Source organism: Clinocottus analis, unplaced genomic scaffold (assembly GCF_023055335.1).
Source record: "Clinocottus analis isolate CAN_PGR_092001 unplaced genomic scaffold, fCliAna1.0.p SCAF_11, whole genome shotgun sequence".
Lineage (NCBI taxonomy): Eukaryota > Metazoa > Chordata > Actinopteri > Perciformes > Cottidae > Clinocottus > Clinocottus analis.
The window spans coordinates 12,499,210-12,513,462 of record NW_027175832.1 but is presented as its reverse complement, the minus strand read 5'-3'; the positions used below and the strand labels follow the sequence as shown (position 1 = coordinate 12,513,462).

Here is a 14,253-nt window from a genome sequence, read left to right as displayed (position 1 = left end):
AATCCGACAAATACATGATATGTTTAGAGTGTGAGTTACGAATCAGTTTGAGGGCTTAACAGATGCCAATGCTGCAGAACAGTTTACAATACTTTACACTTTACTTTACAATATTTTACCACTATTGTTTCTAGTAGCCATGCTTGTTTGGCAAACAGTACAAACACAAAGGTTCAACCTCCTTTTTATTATGTAATTTTTTATGTTACGATTATGCTACCTCGTTTACAACTAACATTTGGTAGTTGAAAATTGGTCGGGTAACACTTTATAATAACTACATGCTATTTAGCATTAGTAAAGCATGAGTAAACAATTAATTTATAATTTATAAAGCATTGTTTTAACATTAACACTCATTAGTATTTCATTAGTAGTTACTAATGAGTTATCAATCATCAGTATGCATACTGTTTGCATACAGTTATAAATGTGTTATTCTTTATTAATAACATTCACTATTATTGTTTCATGATTGAATTTTCATACTTTATAAATGATGGATTCCCCATTTGTAAATTAAAAAACAATTATTAAGGACTTACCTATGCACTAATGCCACCAACCTTTTTGAAACCGAGAGCTACTTCGAGGTGCAAAGTTCCACAGATCAACTTTTAATAATAATATATGTTATGTGACTGTCTGATCACATATCAATGTTAATTATTCCTCACAAAAATTATTAACAATTTTCACAAAAATGATCATAGGATTTTTTTTTTATAACTTTGTTAGAAAAATAAAAATAAAGTTATATCCGTGCAAAAAATAAGTAATATTTAGTTACTACTATTGTGGAAAACAATAAGCAATTTTTTTGCTAAACAAAACAGAATGAGTGCAGATATGTGAGCATCAGGTTGCATCAGTATTTGTGGCTGCAGTGAGCTGATTTCCTCTACACATATTTTTAAAACAGGGTTGTAGATTTGATACGGACTCTTAATTCATGCTCAATGTTGAGCTGAGGTCTTTCTTTTCTGATTTAAGAGGCGCCAGCGGAAAAGACCTCACGAAGATCTCATAATGATCGGCTTTTGGTAAAATGACAAGAATCGGCAGTCGCGCATGTGCAGCGCAACCTGTTAACAGCGTACGGTGAACATTCAAAATTGGCATTTTCTCTTTCCAGACTCAATTTGTGAAGTCAGTTCGCCTGATAACTGAGACTTCTGTTAGCTTTAAGGCACTGCTAGCCTTTCAATGTCATTTATTAGTGCTTTGTAAAGCATAGACAGTTCTCACTTTAGATGAGGTCACAGAACATAATTAATACTTAATGATCAGTGTGTACTCATGCTTTACTAACTCTAAATAGTGTGTAGTTATTATAAAGTGTTACAATTGATTTAGTTCACGTTTTGTCTATGTCCCCATGTATTTAGTTTTGATTAGCTAGTCAGAATAACAAAAGTGCTTAATGTCAGATTCATCTATCGTTCTAAATTCTACCAGCTTCAAAGTAGTCATTTAAAGCAGAGTTGTCACTGAGGGAACCAATAGGTCAGCGCTCTGATGTGTATTACAAATGTAATGATAACAATAAAAACGAGCCAACCAATGAAATTATACTGTCACACAACAATAGAGATTGATTGATTGATCCGTTTGGTCTTTTATCACTCAGTTGTTTTACTTCACATATTTTTCTATTTCTGTTTGAAATTTGATGGCTGCTCATGAATGTCAAAACCAAACTGCTGAGCTGCAAATCAAATCAATATGTTTTAATCCTGCCTGTCAGATGAAATGAGCTGTGCTGTGAGAATGAAAATGAACATGTTATTGTCTGTGTGTGCATGTAAGCACTCTTGTATCTTTCCTGTATTATCTATGCAACAGAGGCTTATGTATGTGCTCATTATTATATTCTTAAATGTTACAAATAGACAGACACTCATAATGATCAGTATTACCGTACATTATAAGTGACACAAATTGTACAACACGTACACAGGGTATCAAACATTACAACTTTACTAGTAGCAATTGAAGATAAGTTAAACTTTTCTATGACGAGGTGGGTTGGACATATAGATCACATATTATATTATAAGGTCATTTAAGATGGAACGTGTGGGTGTGTGTGCATGCATGTGTGTGTGTGTGTGTGTGTGTGTGTGTGTGTGTGTGTGTGTGTGTGTGTGTGTGTGTGTGTGTGTGCGCGCGTGTGTGTGCGCGCGCGCTTGTGTGCTCGGGCATACTGTGGTCGATCCCAGTTAAAAAAAAAGGAAAGACTTGTGAAGACAAAGCAGGGTAGATATAGAGCAGACCTTAATTAATTCATAAAAAGGCAGTTATAGTGTATGAACAGACCATGTGAGCAAAGATCCAGCAGAGAGGTAGCACCAGTTCAGTTTCATGACATCTTGATGTTATGTCAGCAGAATTAGAAATATGAAGTTAATCAGAAAAGTTCGCTTAGTATTGTGAATGTCAAGTGTGCCAAGGCAAATCTGTTGGAGAAGCTCTAATTATACTGAGCCAGGGAAGGCTGCGCAGACAGAGAACAGCGGGAGGAGCCCCAAGCTCAGTTTGGGGGATGAGCTTGAGGGAGGCAGCGATCATAATGTCCGATTGCTATAGGCAAACTCGGCGACTGCCTAGGTTGACAAATGTGTTGAGGGCACCCTCACAGCGCACATTTCAGCACTGTGAGCAAGACACATCACATCAAAGATGTTCTATTACGGAGATAACAACAACTCGGCCAAAAATCTGAATTTTTTGTCGAGAAAACGAGACGCTGATTTCGCGGCCACTTTGACTGGCTCGTGACATTTGCAAAAATGAAGCGGTCTAAACCATCTGGAGCACAGGGACAAAAACAGAAAAAGGAAGAAGAGGAAAAGAAAGTCAAGTATAGAGGTAAGTCTTCTCATCTCAGCCATTAAGGTGTCAAACAAAATACATTTAATATTGTGCATCACCTAATATTGGACATTTCATTGCTGTCACTTAGGCTCGCTATAGCTAGCTATAACTGTTACTTTGCTAATTTGCTACATTGGCAAATTACTTATTAAGCTATTACTAGCAAACGTATCTTTACTGATAACCTACATGGATGTACATGTTAAAAGACATGCTAGTTAGGAAAAGTAGTTGCTGTCTACATTCACTATAAATGGCATAAGTTCTGTTTAGTGAATTCACAACTAGCAGGTGCATACACACCATAACCATTTTGGGGATAGTGGTGGTGTTCACCATTCTGTACAGTTATATGTGTTTTTGTTTTGTTTTTATTTATTTTTTTCGGAATGGGCACGATAACGCACTAACGCGAGGTTAATCTGGCAATCCTTTAACGGCGTTAACTATTTGATCCTTCGTTAACTGCATGTTTTCTTTCACTTCGAAGGCGACTTATATAGGTGCACGCGCGTGCGCTTCCGTAGCCTCGCCGCCAGGCAGCATGATGAAGTGAGTCTGACGTAAAGCACGTATTGTAATGTCGCTTCTGTTCTCAACAAGCAGCGGTGGCAACTAACTTCTGAGCAGGCCTGTGTGGAAAGTTCTCCTACTTGCAAGAAGAGTAAATATCCAGAAGTGATACTGACTTTGTGCTTTGCTAGAATATGTATCAGACAGCTTTGCACACCTGGACGGGGAGACTGCAACGCAAGGCTCCTGCGAGACTGACCGCTTGTGACCGCTTATGAGGCGCAGGGGCTCGCAGTAGCACCCGTTGCTCATTGAGCACAAAAACTACATAACAATGCGTGCTTCACATCAGTCTCAAGGCTACACTGCCTGTCGGTGAGGCTATGTAAGCATGCATGCACACACACATATGCATAAATCACCTTCAAAGTAAAAGCAATGCCGTTGTATTGCATTTATGGCGTGCATCTTATTTATTTCTTTTTCTTTTTTGATTGACCTCACGCGGGCCGGACTGGGGCAGCCCGCGGGCTGCAAGATTCCCAGGTCTGAACGATATGCCATCTGGGAGAGATTTAAAGTGCAGCACCTGTGTGTGGCAGCATTAAGTCCCTCCAATGCAAAAAATATTTGAGATCTGATGTGTTTTCAAAGTGTTCCTTTAATTTGTATATATATATATATATATATATGAACATAATAACATGTCCTATGTCAAGTGTCCAATTCTCTAAATGTTATTAACTTGTTTGATCTGGTGTCCTGTTACTTTCTGGTTGAGTGCTTGATCTGCTTAAGTTTAAGAAAGTTCACATACCTGCAGCTCCTTCACAAACGTGTCCTCCTCCTCCTCTTTTGTCACATCTGAAGAATGAGTGGAGCTGGAAGCAGCCAAAGGTGCAGGTGAACCCTGGGGTTTGGGTTTGATCTCTGGGGGCTGTCTCAGGGGTTTGGGCTGAGGAACCAGTGGTGGCTCCTTCTCCTTCTCCCCCTCATCCTTCAATAGATTCATGAAGTAGAAACAGAGCACACCCTCGTTTCATTGTCTTGTGAGGTGTATCTACAAATAATAACATGCCTAGTAGTTAAATATTGGGAAGTATATTGGGACCGGGATGGTATATGACATTTTTTTAAAAATCCAGTAATTATCTTTAATTTTTGAATTAATTCAAACTCACATCCTCAGTTTGGCATCAGCATAGTGCATCAAATAACAATCATAAACACTCAGTCAAATGTGACAGACAGTAGGCTCCGCCCACAACGCGCCACACAAGTTAGAGTTTGATCTCCAGCATCCTGTTTACGACTCCTGAGCTTTGGCTGTGGATCAGTAGCTGACTGTGAAGCTGTGGAGCAGCTAACTGCATATTCTGAAACCAAAGTATATGACCCATTTAGATTGTTTATGACTTACCATTCTTATTTCTTGGTGGTGTTTACTAAAACAACTCTGGGTTGACTTGTTTTCCCACAAATGTGACAAGAGCCACTTTGTATTTTGGCCAACGAAGGACTTTAAGCGACAGCAGTGTGTAAGTGACTTCAGTCTGTTCAGCCAATAAGACTTGTAAGACTTGTACAATAAGACTTATAACAAAGTGAGTGCTTGCAGAAGAAATTATGATCGTTGAATGAAATGAATGAATGAATGAAAAGTACTTTATTAATCTCCAAGGAGAAATTTTTTGTCGTACTAGCAGCATCCCAATGCCATAAGCTAAGCTAAACACACAGATGATAAAATAAAATAAAATAAATAATAACAGGAACAGGGGGTAACAGATATATACATAAGTAAGAAATAAGTATAAATATATATATACATACATGCAAGCAAGCGAAATGGATACATACATATATATATATACACATATCCGCACACATACACACATACACACATATATACATATCTACATATACATATATACAAACATACATACATATACATACATATACACATACACACACACATACATACACATACGTATACATATATACAAACATATACATATACACATATACATATATACATACATACACATACCTACACATACACACCCACCCGTGGCCCACGCACATACATATACACATATATACATATATACATACACACATATACACATACATATATATATATATATATATATATATATATATATATATATATATATATACATACACACGTACACACATACATACACATACACACGCATACACATATACATACATACACATACATACATGCATACATACATACATACATACATACATGTACACATACATACACACATGTACACATACATGCATACATATACACATACACATGTGCAAAACATACACAACAAGCAAAACACAGCAGTGTATTCGGAGGATAAATTAAATGCAAACTGAAATTGAATTAAATGCAGTGTATTCAGGGGTTTGATTTCAATTAAATGTAAACTGAGTGCAATGTGCAAAATGTGCAAAATGCAATAAAATTGACCTGTTGAAATTCCCCATTTCCTCTTAGCATCTACTCCATGCTTGTGTCTAAATGTGAAACCTGAGAATCCCTATTTTCTTTCTATTTTCATATCTTAAACTGCAAGAGACTATTCATCGTGTCCGCATCTCTCTGCAGGCTGCGCACACACATTATCTTCCTTCACTTTAAGTAGTTAGCACATCAGTATATCTATATACATGTACAGTGTACAGTGAGACTTAGTCCACGGATCTGGACTCGAGGGATTTATTGTATAGTCTTATGGCCGAGGGTAGGAATGCCTTCCTGTAGCGGTCCTTGTGGCAGCGGAGCGTGATGAGTCTTTTTGAAAAAGTGCTCCGCTGACCCTGCAGGAGCTGGTGGAGAGGGTGGTCCGGGTTGTCTAATATGGACAATAGTTTCTTTAGTGTCCTCCTCTCCACCACCTGTTCCAAATGCTCCTGCTTGCAGCCGATGATCGTTAACATGATACCTATGATACCTCGTACCTTTTTCCCTCAACAATAAAAACAAAACTCTTTGGAGTCAAGCCACAGTCATTTCTCATATACTTGAGATAATAAATCAATTTTCTTTTCTTTTTATGAACAGGTACCAGAAGATTTGTCTTTTATCAGGAAACCATAACCAGTCTGTTCTGTAGTAAGTGTCGCTAAAATGCCCAGTTCTGAACAACGCCATCTGGTAGAGATTTAAAGTGAAAATGTCCATTTAAACTGCAGCACCTGTCACTGTTAAGACCCTCCCAATGCTAAAAAAAACATGCTGTTAACGCGTGATCAAATAATTGTCAGCATTAATGGATTGCTGTATACGCATTTATAATGCATTAACGTGCCCAGCCCTTTATGTATATGTAATAATATAAGATAGTTGACATGGGAGAGAGAGAGAGGAGATAGAGCGAGAGAGACACACACACACACACACACACACACACACACACACACACACACACACACACACACACCTGGGCTCCGAGCGGGTCCTTCCTGGTGTTGAACATCACCTCTCCTGACCTTCTTGTGGTGAGAACTGAACTGACAGCATGGAACCTGGAAAGGCAAAACAAAACAATACTAACACATAAGCTCCTAGTTTCTAGCTTTTAGAGAGCTGGTCTGCAGGTGATCCTCAGGGCCCACTGACCTTTGTTGAGAAGGAGGAGGGGGAGACTTGCCGGCCCTGTCTATACTCTGCTTCATTTCCTTATCCACACAGGTGCGGCGCGGTTTCTCCACCCGGGGCTGGCTAATGCGCTCTGTGCTGGGAGGAGCTGAGGAAGAAGGAGCTGAGGAAGGAGAAGCTGAGGGAGGAGGAGCTGAGGAAGGAGCTGAGGGAGGAGCAGCAGATATATGTGCATGGTCTTATAAAGACAACCCAGTTCAAGATATTTGTTGTTTCAGTATTTTGTTCACGCTGTCACAGGACATATAGATATTGGATGAGGACTCTCTAAACGTGTTGTGGATATCCTCAGTGCATGTGGTTGTGTTGTTTTGTCTTTGTTCCAGCTGGTATCGTACCTGTATCTGAGGGTCTTAACTGGGTGGAGTCTACCTTATCACTCAGCGAGGAAGGTGTGTTATTCTGGGAATCAGACACACAAGCCCGTTGCTCCACTGAGGCTGCAGCGCAAACACACACACAGACCTTTGTTTGTTATTCTACTACTACACTCTTCTATTTCACAGAAGAAGAAAAAACATTTAACTGACAGAAGGTCTCTCTACCTCTCAGTGTTGTTAGCTGTTAACGGCCCTAGCCACGCTAACAGTGTGGCTGGCCATGTGAAGGCAGTCCTTAAGCCTCAGACGTGTTCTGAATTTCGACTTCCACACAAGGTTGCTTTCCTGAGCTCATTACATTCAGGAGATGCATGGTTTTGACAGGACTTTGCCAGTGTAATGCACTGCAGCTTTAATTAAATGATCTATGGTGCAAACATGCTTTGAGATCTTAACTGAGAACACTTGATTGCTTTAGGAACGCTGGGCCTCATGCAAGAACTACTGGTACAATCGGGACGAGTCACTTTGGGGGATTTGTGACTTCACCAATTTTCTTCTATTCCGAATTTTAGTACAAAAGTACAACGTAGTTTCACGAGTGGTCCAGACCTGTTGTACCAGTATTAGTGTTGAGATTTTTGGCTCGTACAGGTTAATTATTGTAATGTTCCTGAATCAGACTATGAACACTTGTTCGAAAAAAAACTTTAAATATAACATTTAAGAAGAAAATAAAAGAATGTTGTCATTTAAGACCCAAAGCGATTTCAGTGAAGGTGATTTGAGTGGTCAACCTTGTGTTTGTCCTGAGGCAGAATCAGAGCAGCCATTCAGACGAGTGATGGTCATCATCAGGCTGGCCTGGGATTCATGGAGGACCTGGTCCAACTTTGTGTTAGTGTTGGGGGATGGAAGCTGACTGGAAACCCAGCTGGCTGGCTGGTTGGCCTGGCTGTTGCTGGTCTGGCTCATACTGCCCTCTGCAGTCTGAGGAAGATACACAGCCACACAGGTTGATGACAGCTTGGCTGATTTCAATCCAGGAATGGGCCTGAATCTGCAGGGAATGTCCCCCTTATTCACACTGAACGCGTCAATATTTCGATGCGCGTTGAGATTACATGCAAAGTCAATGCACAGCTGCGTCGAAGCTGTGTAGACGCGTATTTTCCAGCGGGCAGCGCGTCAGACGCGTAGAAGCAGCACGTTGGTCGCGGGGCAAACCCGGATCGACGCGCGAGTGGAAATTTCCCAACTCCGGCAGCAAAAACACGTGAGTCATAGTTGCGTCAGCCAATCAGTATTGAGATGTTCTGCTCGTCACCGCCGTCCTACCGGTGCTGAATCAAACTGTTGCTGGTCATCGGGAAGAAGCGCTGATAGCGGCTTCATTCAGGCGCTGTTGTGGGACTACGGATACTATTATGAACCCAGACACGATGAAGTTTGATGTTCTGACGTTTTTGTGACTTCCACAACAACTATAAAGCAGATCTAGTTGTTATTTCATCTATAGTCCATAACGGAAAAGATCGCTCAATGTTCCCCAGAGAAGCGGCAAGAAAAGCCACGCCCCCTTTGTGGCACGGCGATTTGTCATGCCGCTTTTGGTGTGAACACCCTTTTTCTCGAGGCGCGTAAAAAAAAAAATGTCAACGTCAAGAATTTTTTTGACGCGTTTGGTGTGAACACACCATTAGATCAGGGCCCTTCCTTCCATGACGTGCAGGTGAGACATTGAGTTCAACCAGTGTGTTGTTGGGAAGTTGGCTCAGTTTGGTTAAAATGGTTCCATGTGTATACCAGCTGTTCCTCAAGCACAACATTCAGGATGTACAGACTTTGGGCCTGTTTCTTATGAAATACTTCCTGTTGACATCATGGCTTCAAACATCTTTTGAACTGAAAATTCTTGAATCAACTCCCGCAGAAAATTGACTTTGACCCCTTATCTCATTGCTCGTTTATTCAATTATGGAGTCTTTTATCACTTATTGTCAAATATTACTGGAGTGTAGTTCAACAACACATTCACAAGTGGGCCGGCCAATGATTGCAGGATAAGTGTACTTTCATCAGTAACCCCAATGTTCCCCAACACATAACTAAAGAAAACTCATTGATATTTATTAGAGCTGTGAAAAATAACGCGTTAACTCGCTATGATTAAATTACAGGATTAATGCGTTAATTTTTTGTTAAAGCACGCGCAGAATGAGCTTCAACTATTTCCGCTCTAATGCAGTCAGACGTAGATGGCAGATGTTCACTCGGGAAGACGTTGTCGTTTCACCAGCACAACCAGCCTCAACATCTCAACGCGAAGCATGTTGGTCGGCGAGGGGCGTTCAAGAGGAATGCGTCAAACCAGCCTCACTGAAAAACAAAGACCCCTCACTAAGTCTGCCTCTGACAAGCTGAGTAGCACAGTTGAATTAATATTGTTGAGGATCAGGGGTTCACCAAAGTGTTGCGAGTGGCAACGGGGGACCCGAGCATCATAGCACCGCAAAGACGTACAATCATGACACAAATCCACGCGCTGTATCAAGCTGGAAAGAACAAAACGGAAAATGACTTGGCTGCTACGAAACATGTGGCGCTCACAAGGGATCACTGGACTTTTGTGAGTAATGAGAATTACCTGGTGACCAGACGTCCTCTTTTTTTCCCGGACATGTCCTCTTTTTGACACCTAAAAAATACGTCTGGCAGGGATTCCAAAATGTCCGGGATTTTGCCTCATTGGATATTTGTGTTTCTCTTTCACAAACTAGTTATTATTACGCCCTTACAAGTTGTAGAAACGGTATCTTACGTTCATCTTCTTGCGCAAGCTCTGACGGTAGAGAGAACTGTCATTGGTCGACCGATCTCAGGGTTGCCAGATGCACGATAATTATCCTCCAAATACAACCATTTTAAGCCTTTAGTACAATACTGCACCATCACCTATTTGGCAACACTGAGCACCCCGTCACCTCCACTCGCGACGAATATCCTGTTACGCTCTGAAGAAACTAGTTCTGCATAAAACATTGCCGCATCAATAATCGACTCGAATTTCAGCGACAAACTTTTTTTTGGTAGTTTAGCACGACTTTTTTATGAGCTAAAGATCGCGTAGATGCTCGACTGTGGAGCGGGATGAAACGATAACGGGGTTCACCTTACGACATATAGTTGCATTGCTTACAACAGCACCCCAATGTATAAATGACAATGTATATATCAGTCTTTTATCATAAATCTTTATGTTTTTACAAAAATATACCAAGAATATCGGTAATACGTGATTAATCATGATTAATCCTCAGAAATCTGTGATTAATCTGATTAAAATTTTTAATCATTTCACAGCCCTAATATTTACACAATATGGGGTTATGGCAGAGGCGGGCTGTGGTTTTGGTTCCGACGCAACCTGTTTAGTTTTTTTTTAGTTCTACAATACAGCCGTCCCTCGCTAAAACGCGGTTCACCTTTCGCGTACTCACTGTTTCGTGGACTTTTTGTTTTGTTGCTTTTTTTTTTTACAGTGTACAGTATGAACGCACATTGTGTTCTGCGCCCTCATTAAGCTCAGGGACTGTACTGTACACATTTGTCAATTAATCTCCTCCACGCAGTGTCTCCTGTACAGAATACGTTCGGTACAGAATACGTCCGATAAAAGTCAGCGGAGCGGCTCCCGGACAAAGGGGGACCTCGTATATTGATCATTAAAATTAAATTTGTTAAACATGTTCGGGCTTATTTTTTTAAATCCGCAAAACTTTGAGAGTGTTTAAATAAAAGAGAAATGTGAGAAAATGTTAATGCCTGTCTGACAAAAGTGTATAAAAGTGTGTGGTAAGGGGTTTTACGGCATTAAAACATGTATAATAATGGTAAAAAATAAAGCTGACAACTTTGCGGATTTCGGCTATCGCGGGTTATTTTTGGAACGTATCCCCTGCAATAAACGAGGGACCACTGTATACAGAAATTTTGCTGTAGCATTTCAAAATTTCAACCAACAGTAGTTACACAAAAAATTGTCTCGTGGTTAAGATAACTGAAAACTAAAACAACAAAAAACTGTGCCTTATTATTGAGCTAATAAGCAGGATATAATAACAATATATCATAATCAGAAGAGCCTGCACGATTCTGAACATATGCAACATTTAAAAGTTTAAGTAATGTCTCAGCTTTGAAGTGCTGAAGTGACACTGACCTGTTTTATGTGGTCGTGGTCAGCGTGGCACTCCTGTGGTGGTGATGTCAGAGGGCCGCGCCTCCTCTGCAGGGCAGGGCTGCCCTCTCTGCTGCGAGGACTCACCTTCACAACACAACCTTGTCTCACTTTCTTCACAAAAGCACCTGTTCACATACACAGGCTCACAGAGCAGTACCTTGGCCACGGTGGGGGAGTCTGGTCCGTGGGTGGCTGTCAGTGGGGGGCTGGGAAGGATCACTGGGTTCATTCTGCCAGCCATGACCTCAGCCGGACCTCCAAAGAGAGACGGTGTGATGAGAGGAGGTCTGATCGAGGACCGAGGCTGAGGTTTGGGGGAGCTCTGGGGGCTCTGAGTCTTCAGGGGCCCCTGATCTGTTTCCAGGACCTTAAGGGGCTCAGCCTGGGCTGGCATGGTTAACTCTAAAACACACCTGTTGATAACAGGGATGATATAGAGGTATCAGGATTATTTTCCTGCTAAACATAACTATAACATGGCGGAGTGACATTAATGAGCACCTGCGGAGACCACTGAGGGCTTCAGTTAGGGCTTTGACCCTCTTCAGCATGGAGTCCATCTTATGAGGCTCCTCCTTCAGGAATCTCACTGCCTCCACCTCCAACCTCAGCACGGAGCGCATCTTCACCTGCAGCTCTGGAAACTCAGCTAGAGGACAAGCAAATAGAAGAAACTCCTCACCTTAATACATAACCATTTAGCAAGGAGTTATGTTGATGGTACACAAATTAGTATAGCTGTATGTAAAGAACCTCTGAGAGTGTAAAGTATTTTTAATAGTTTGTTGCCCGTTTTAATGTCTTTTATTTTGAAGTTGTGTTACTGCAGTCGGTGTATTTCCGGTTGCGTTCTTATTTTGAAGGTACAAACCAGAAGTTGTTAGTACGAAACTTGACGAAATGAAAAGTTGCGATAATGACGGGAAATAGTTATAAAAAGGTTAAAGATGTGTTAGATTTAGCACCTGGCCGATATGGGCACAAGGTCCATCCTAGTATCTGTTCAAATTAATCTTTGAAAAAAATATTGTTTTAAATTGTTACGGTTTTTGTTTGTGTCAGAGTTTAAGCTAGCCAACTCTTGTGTCAGAGCTTAAATCCAACCAACTGCTATTTCCATTTTTTCTTCATAGTTTTTACGGTGAGTTCAATAAACCTTTATGACTCCAGAACATAATTCAGCCAGGAATGCTACACTGACAATTACAGTTTTAATTTCTATCTCTATAAATCTTTTAATTTATAGAAAACACATTACCTCACATGAATAGCGCCCCTTTCAAATCTCCCTCTTCTCACTTTTCTCTCTTTAGTTCTCTGTTGTAGCACGGAGCAGACTGAGGAACAGTTACTGTTTATTTTTTTTGCACTATTTAATGTTCACTTAACTTATTATTTGCCTTTTGTAAATTATGTTTATAGTTTCTGCTTATAGTGTACCTACATTTAGCACACAAATAAACCTGTATAATATGTACATATTACCTCAATTAGCCAATCTGTAAATTCTGTAATTAGTTGGAATGCTGCAAGCATTCCAACTATTGTTCTTCAAATCTTTATTAAACTTTTTATTAGTTGGAATGCTGCAAGCATTCCAACTATTGTTCTTCAAATCTTTATTAGTTGGAATGCTGCAAGCATTCCAACTATTGTTCTTCAAATCTTTATTAAACTGTTTCTTCTATTTCTTCCATCCGTATTTTGGACCGTAACTAGTCCTTCATATTTCCAGTTACAGAAAAAAGTTCAATTATTCAAATATTCAGCTACTTAAGGACACGATGGCTATGAGTTTTCATATTTCTGACTTTTCAAATTTCCAAATTATTAAGCTTTTTATGATTTTTTTTATAATGGGACCCAATGGGGAAATCTTCAAATCATCTTCAACTTCAAACGTTTACAGTTTCTTCATACGTTGAGCTTTAGACAATATTTAAAATTCCACATGTTGACAAAACCTTCAGCTATTAATCTACGCTTTTACATTTTTCATATTTTCTCAAATTTTAAAATTATTCAGCTTTTTATAAAAAAAAAATGAATGGTTTCCAATGAAGAACATCTTCAAATCCGCTTTCAACTCTTCAACTTCAAAAGGGAAAGGCTCTGTCATGCCTCCAGCTAAAGACACCATTCCACCTTTAAAATGTTGACAAAACGTTTAGCTGTTATTGTATTACTCATCTTTTTGATATATCCTATATTGTTTTAACTGTCGGCGTTTTCGTTTTATAGTTTTTCCGCACCTTTTCTGCCTTTCTCATTATTGTGTGTTGGGCAGCTCAGAGCGGTGACGTCAGACTCCAGAGCGAGGGCACTTGGCGATACACATATTTTAAACTTGCTCTCTACTCCAAACCGTATACTCTTTGGACATAATTTATAGCTCAAAACGTTGGAAATCTTGTCTTCTGCCGTAAACTGCGGTCGATAGGAATCCAACAGATAAGACGTGTTGAGGTCCGACTGAATGGGAGAGCCGGTCCGTCCCCAGCAGCAGCCCTTTGGTCTGTGCATCTACAGGCAGCAGGCACGTAAGCGGCCGCACACGCGAACGGGTCGCGCACATGAACGGCCGTGCTCGCGCGTGAACGTGTTATTATGGTCGCGTG

General features: G+C 40.3%; 1 protein-coding gene across 1 annotated transcript in view; it reads right to left on the bottom strand.

The window, feature by feature from the left end:
- Positions 1-14,253, bottom strand: part of LOC137802295 (sickle tail protein-like) — a 131,299-nt gene that overhangs the window by 9,020 nt on the left and 108,026 nt on the right. The window contains exons 14-21 of the mRNA XM_068600095.1: positions 12,137-12,284; positions 11,793-12,048; positions 11,615-11,719; positions 8,190-8,382; positions 7,411-7,512; positions 7,034-7,217; positions 6,855-6,939; positions 4,208-4,387 (exon numbers count right to left, since the gene is read on the bottom strand). Coding sequence (XP_068456196.1) covers positions 4,208-4,387; positions 6,855-6,939; positions 7,034-7,217; positions 7,411-7,512; positions 8,190-8,382; positions 11,615-11,719; positions 11,793-12,048; positions 12,137-12,284 — 1,253 coding nt within the window. The remainder of the gene's footprint in view (positions 1-4,207; positions 4,388-6,854; positions 6,940-7,033; positions 7,218-7,410; positions 7,513-8,189; positions 8,383-11,614; positions 11,720-11,792; positions 12,049-12,136; positions 12,285-14,253) is intronic.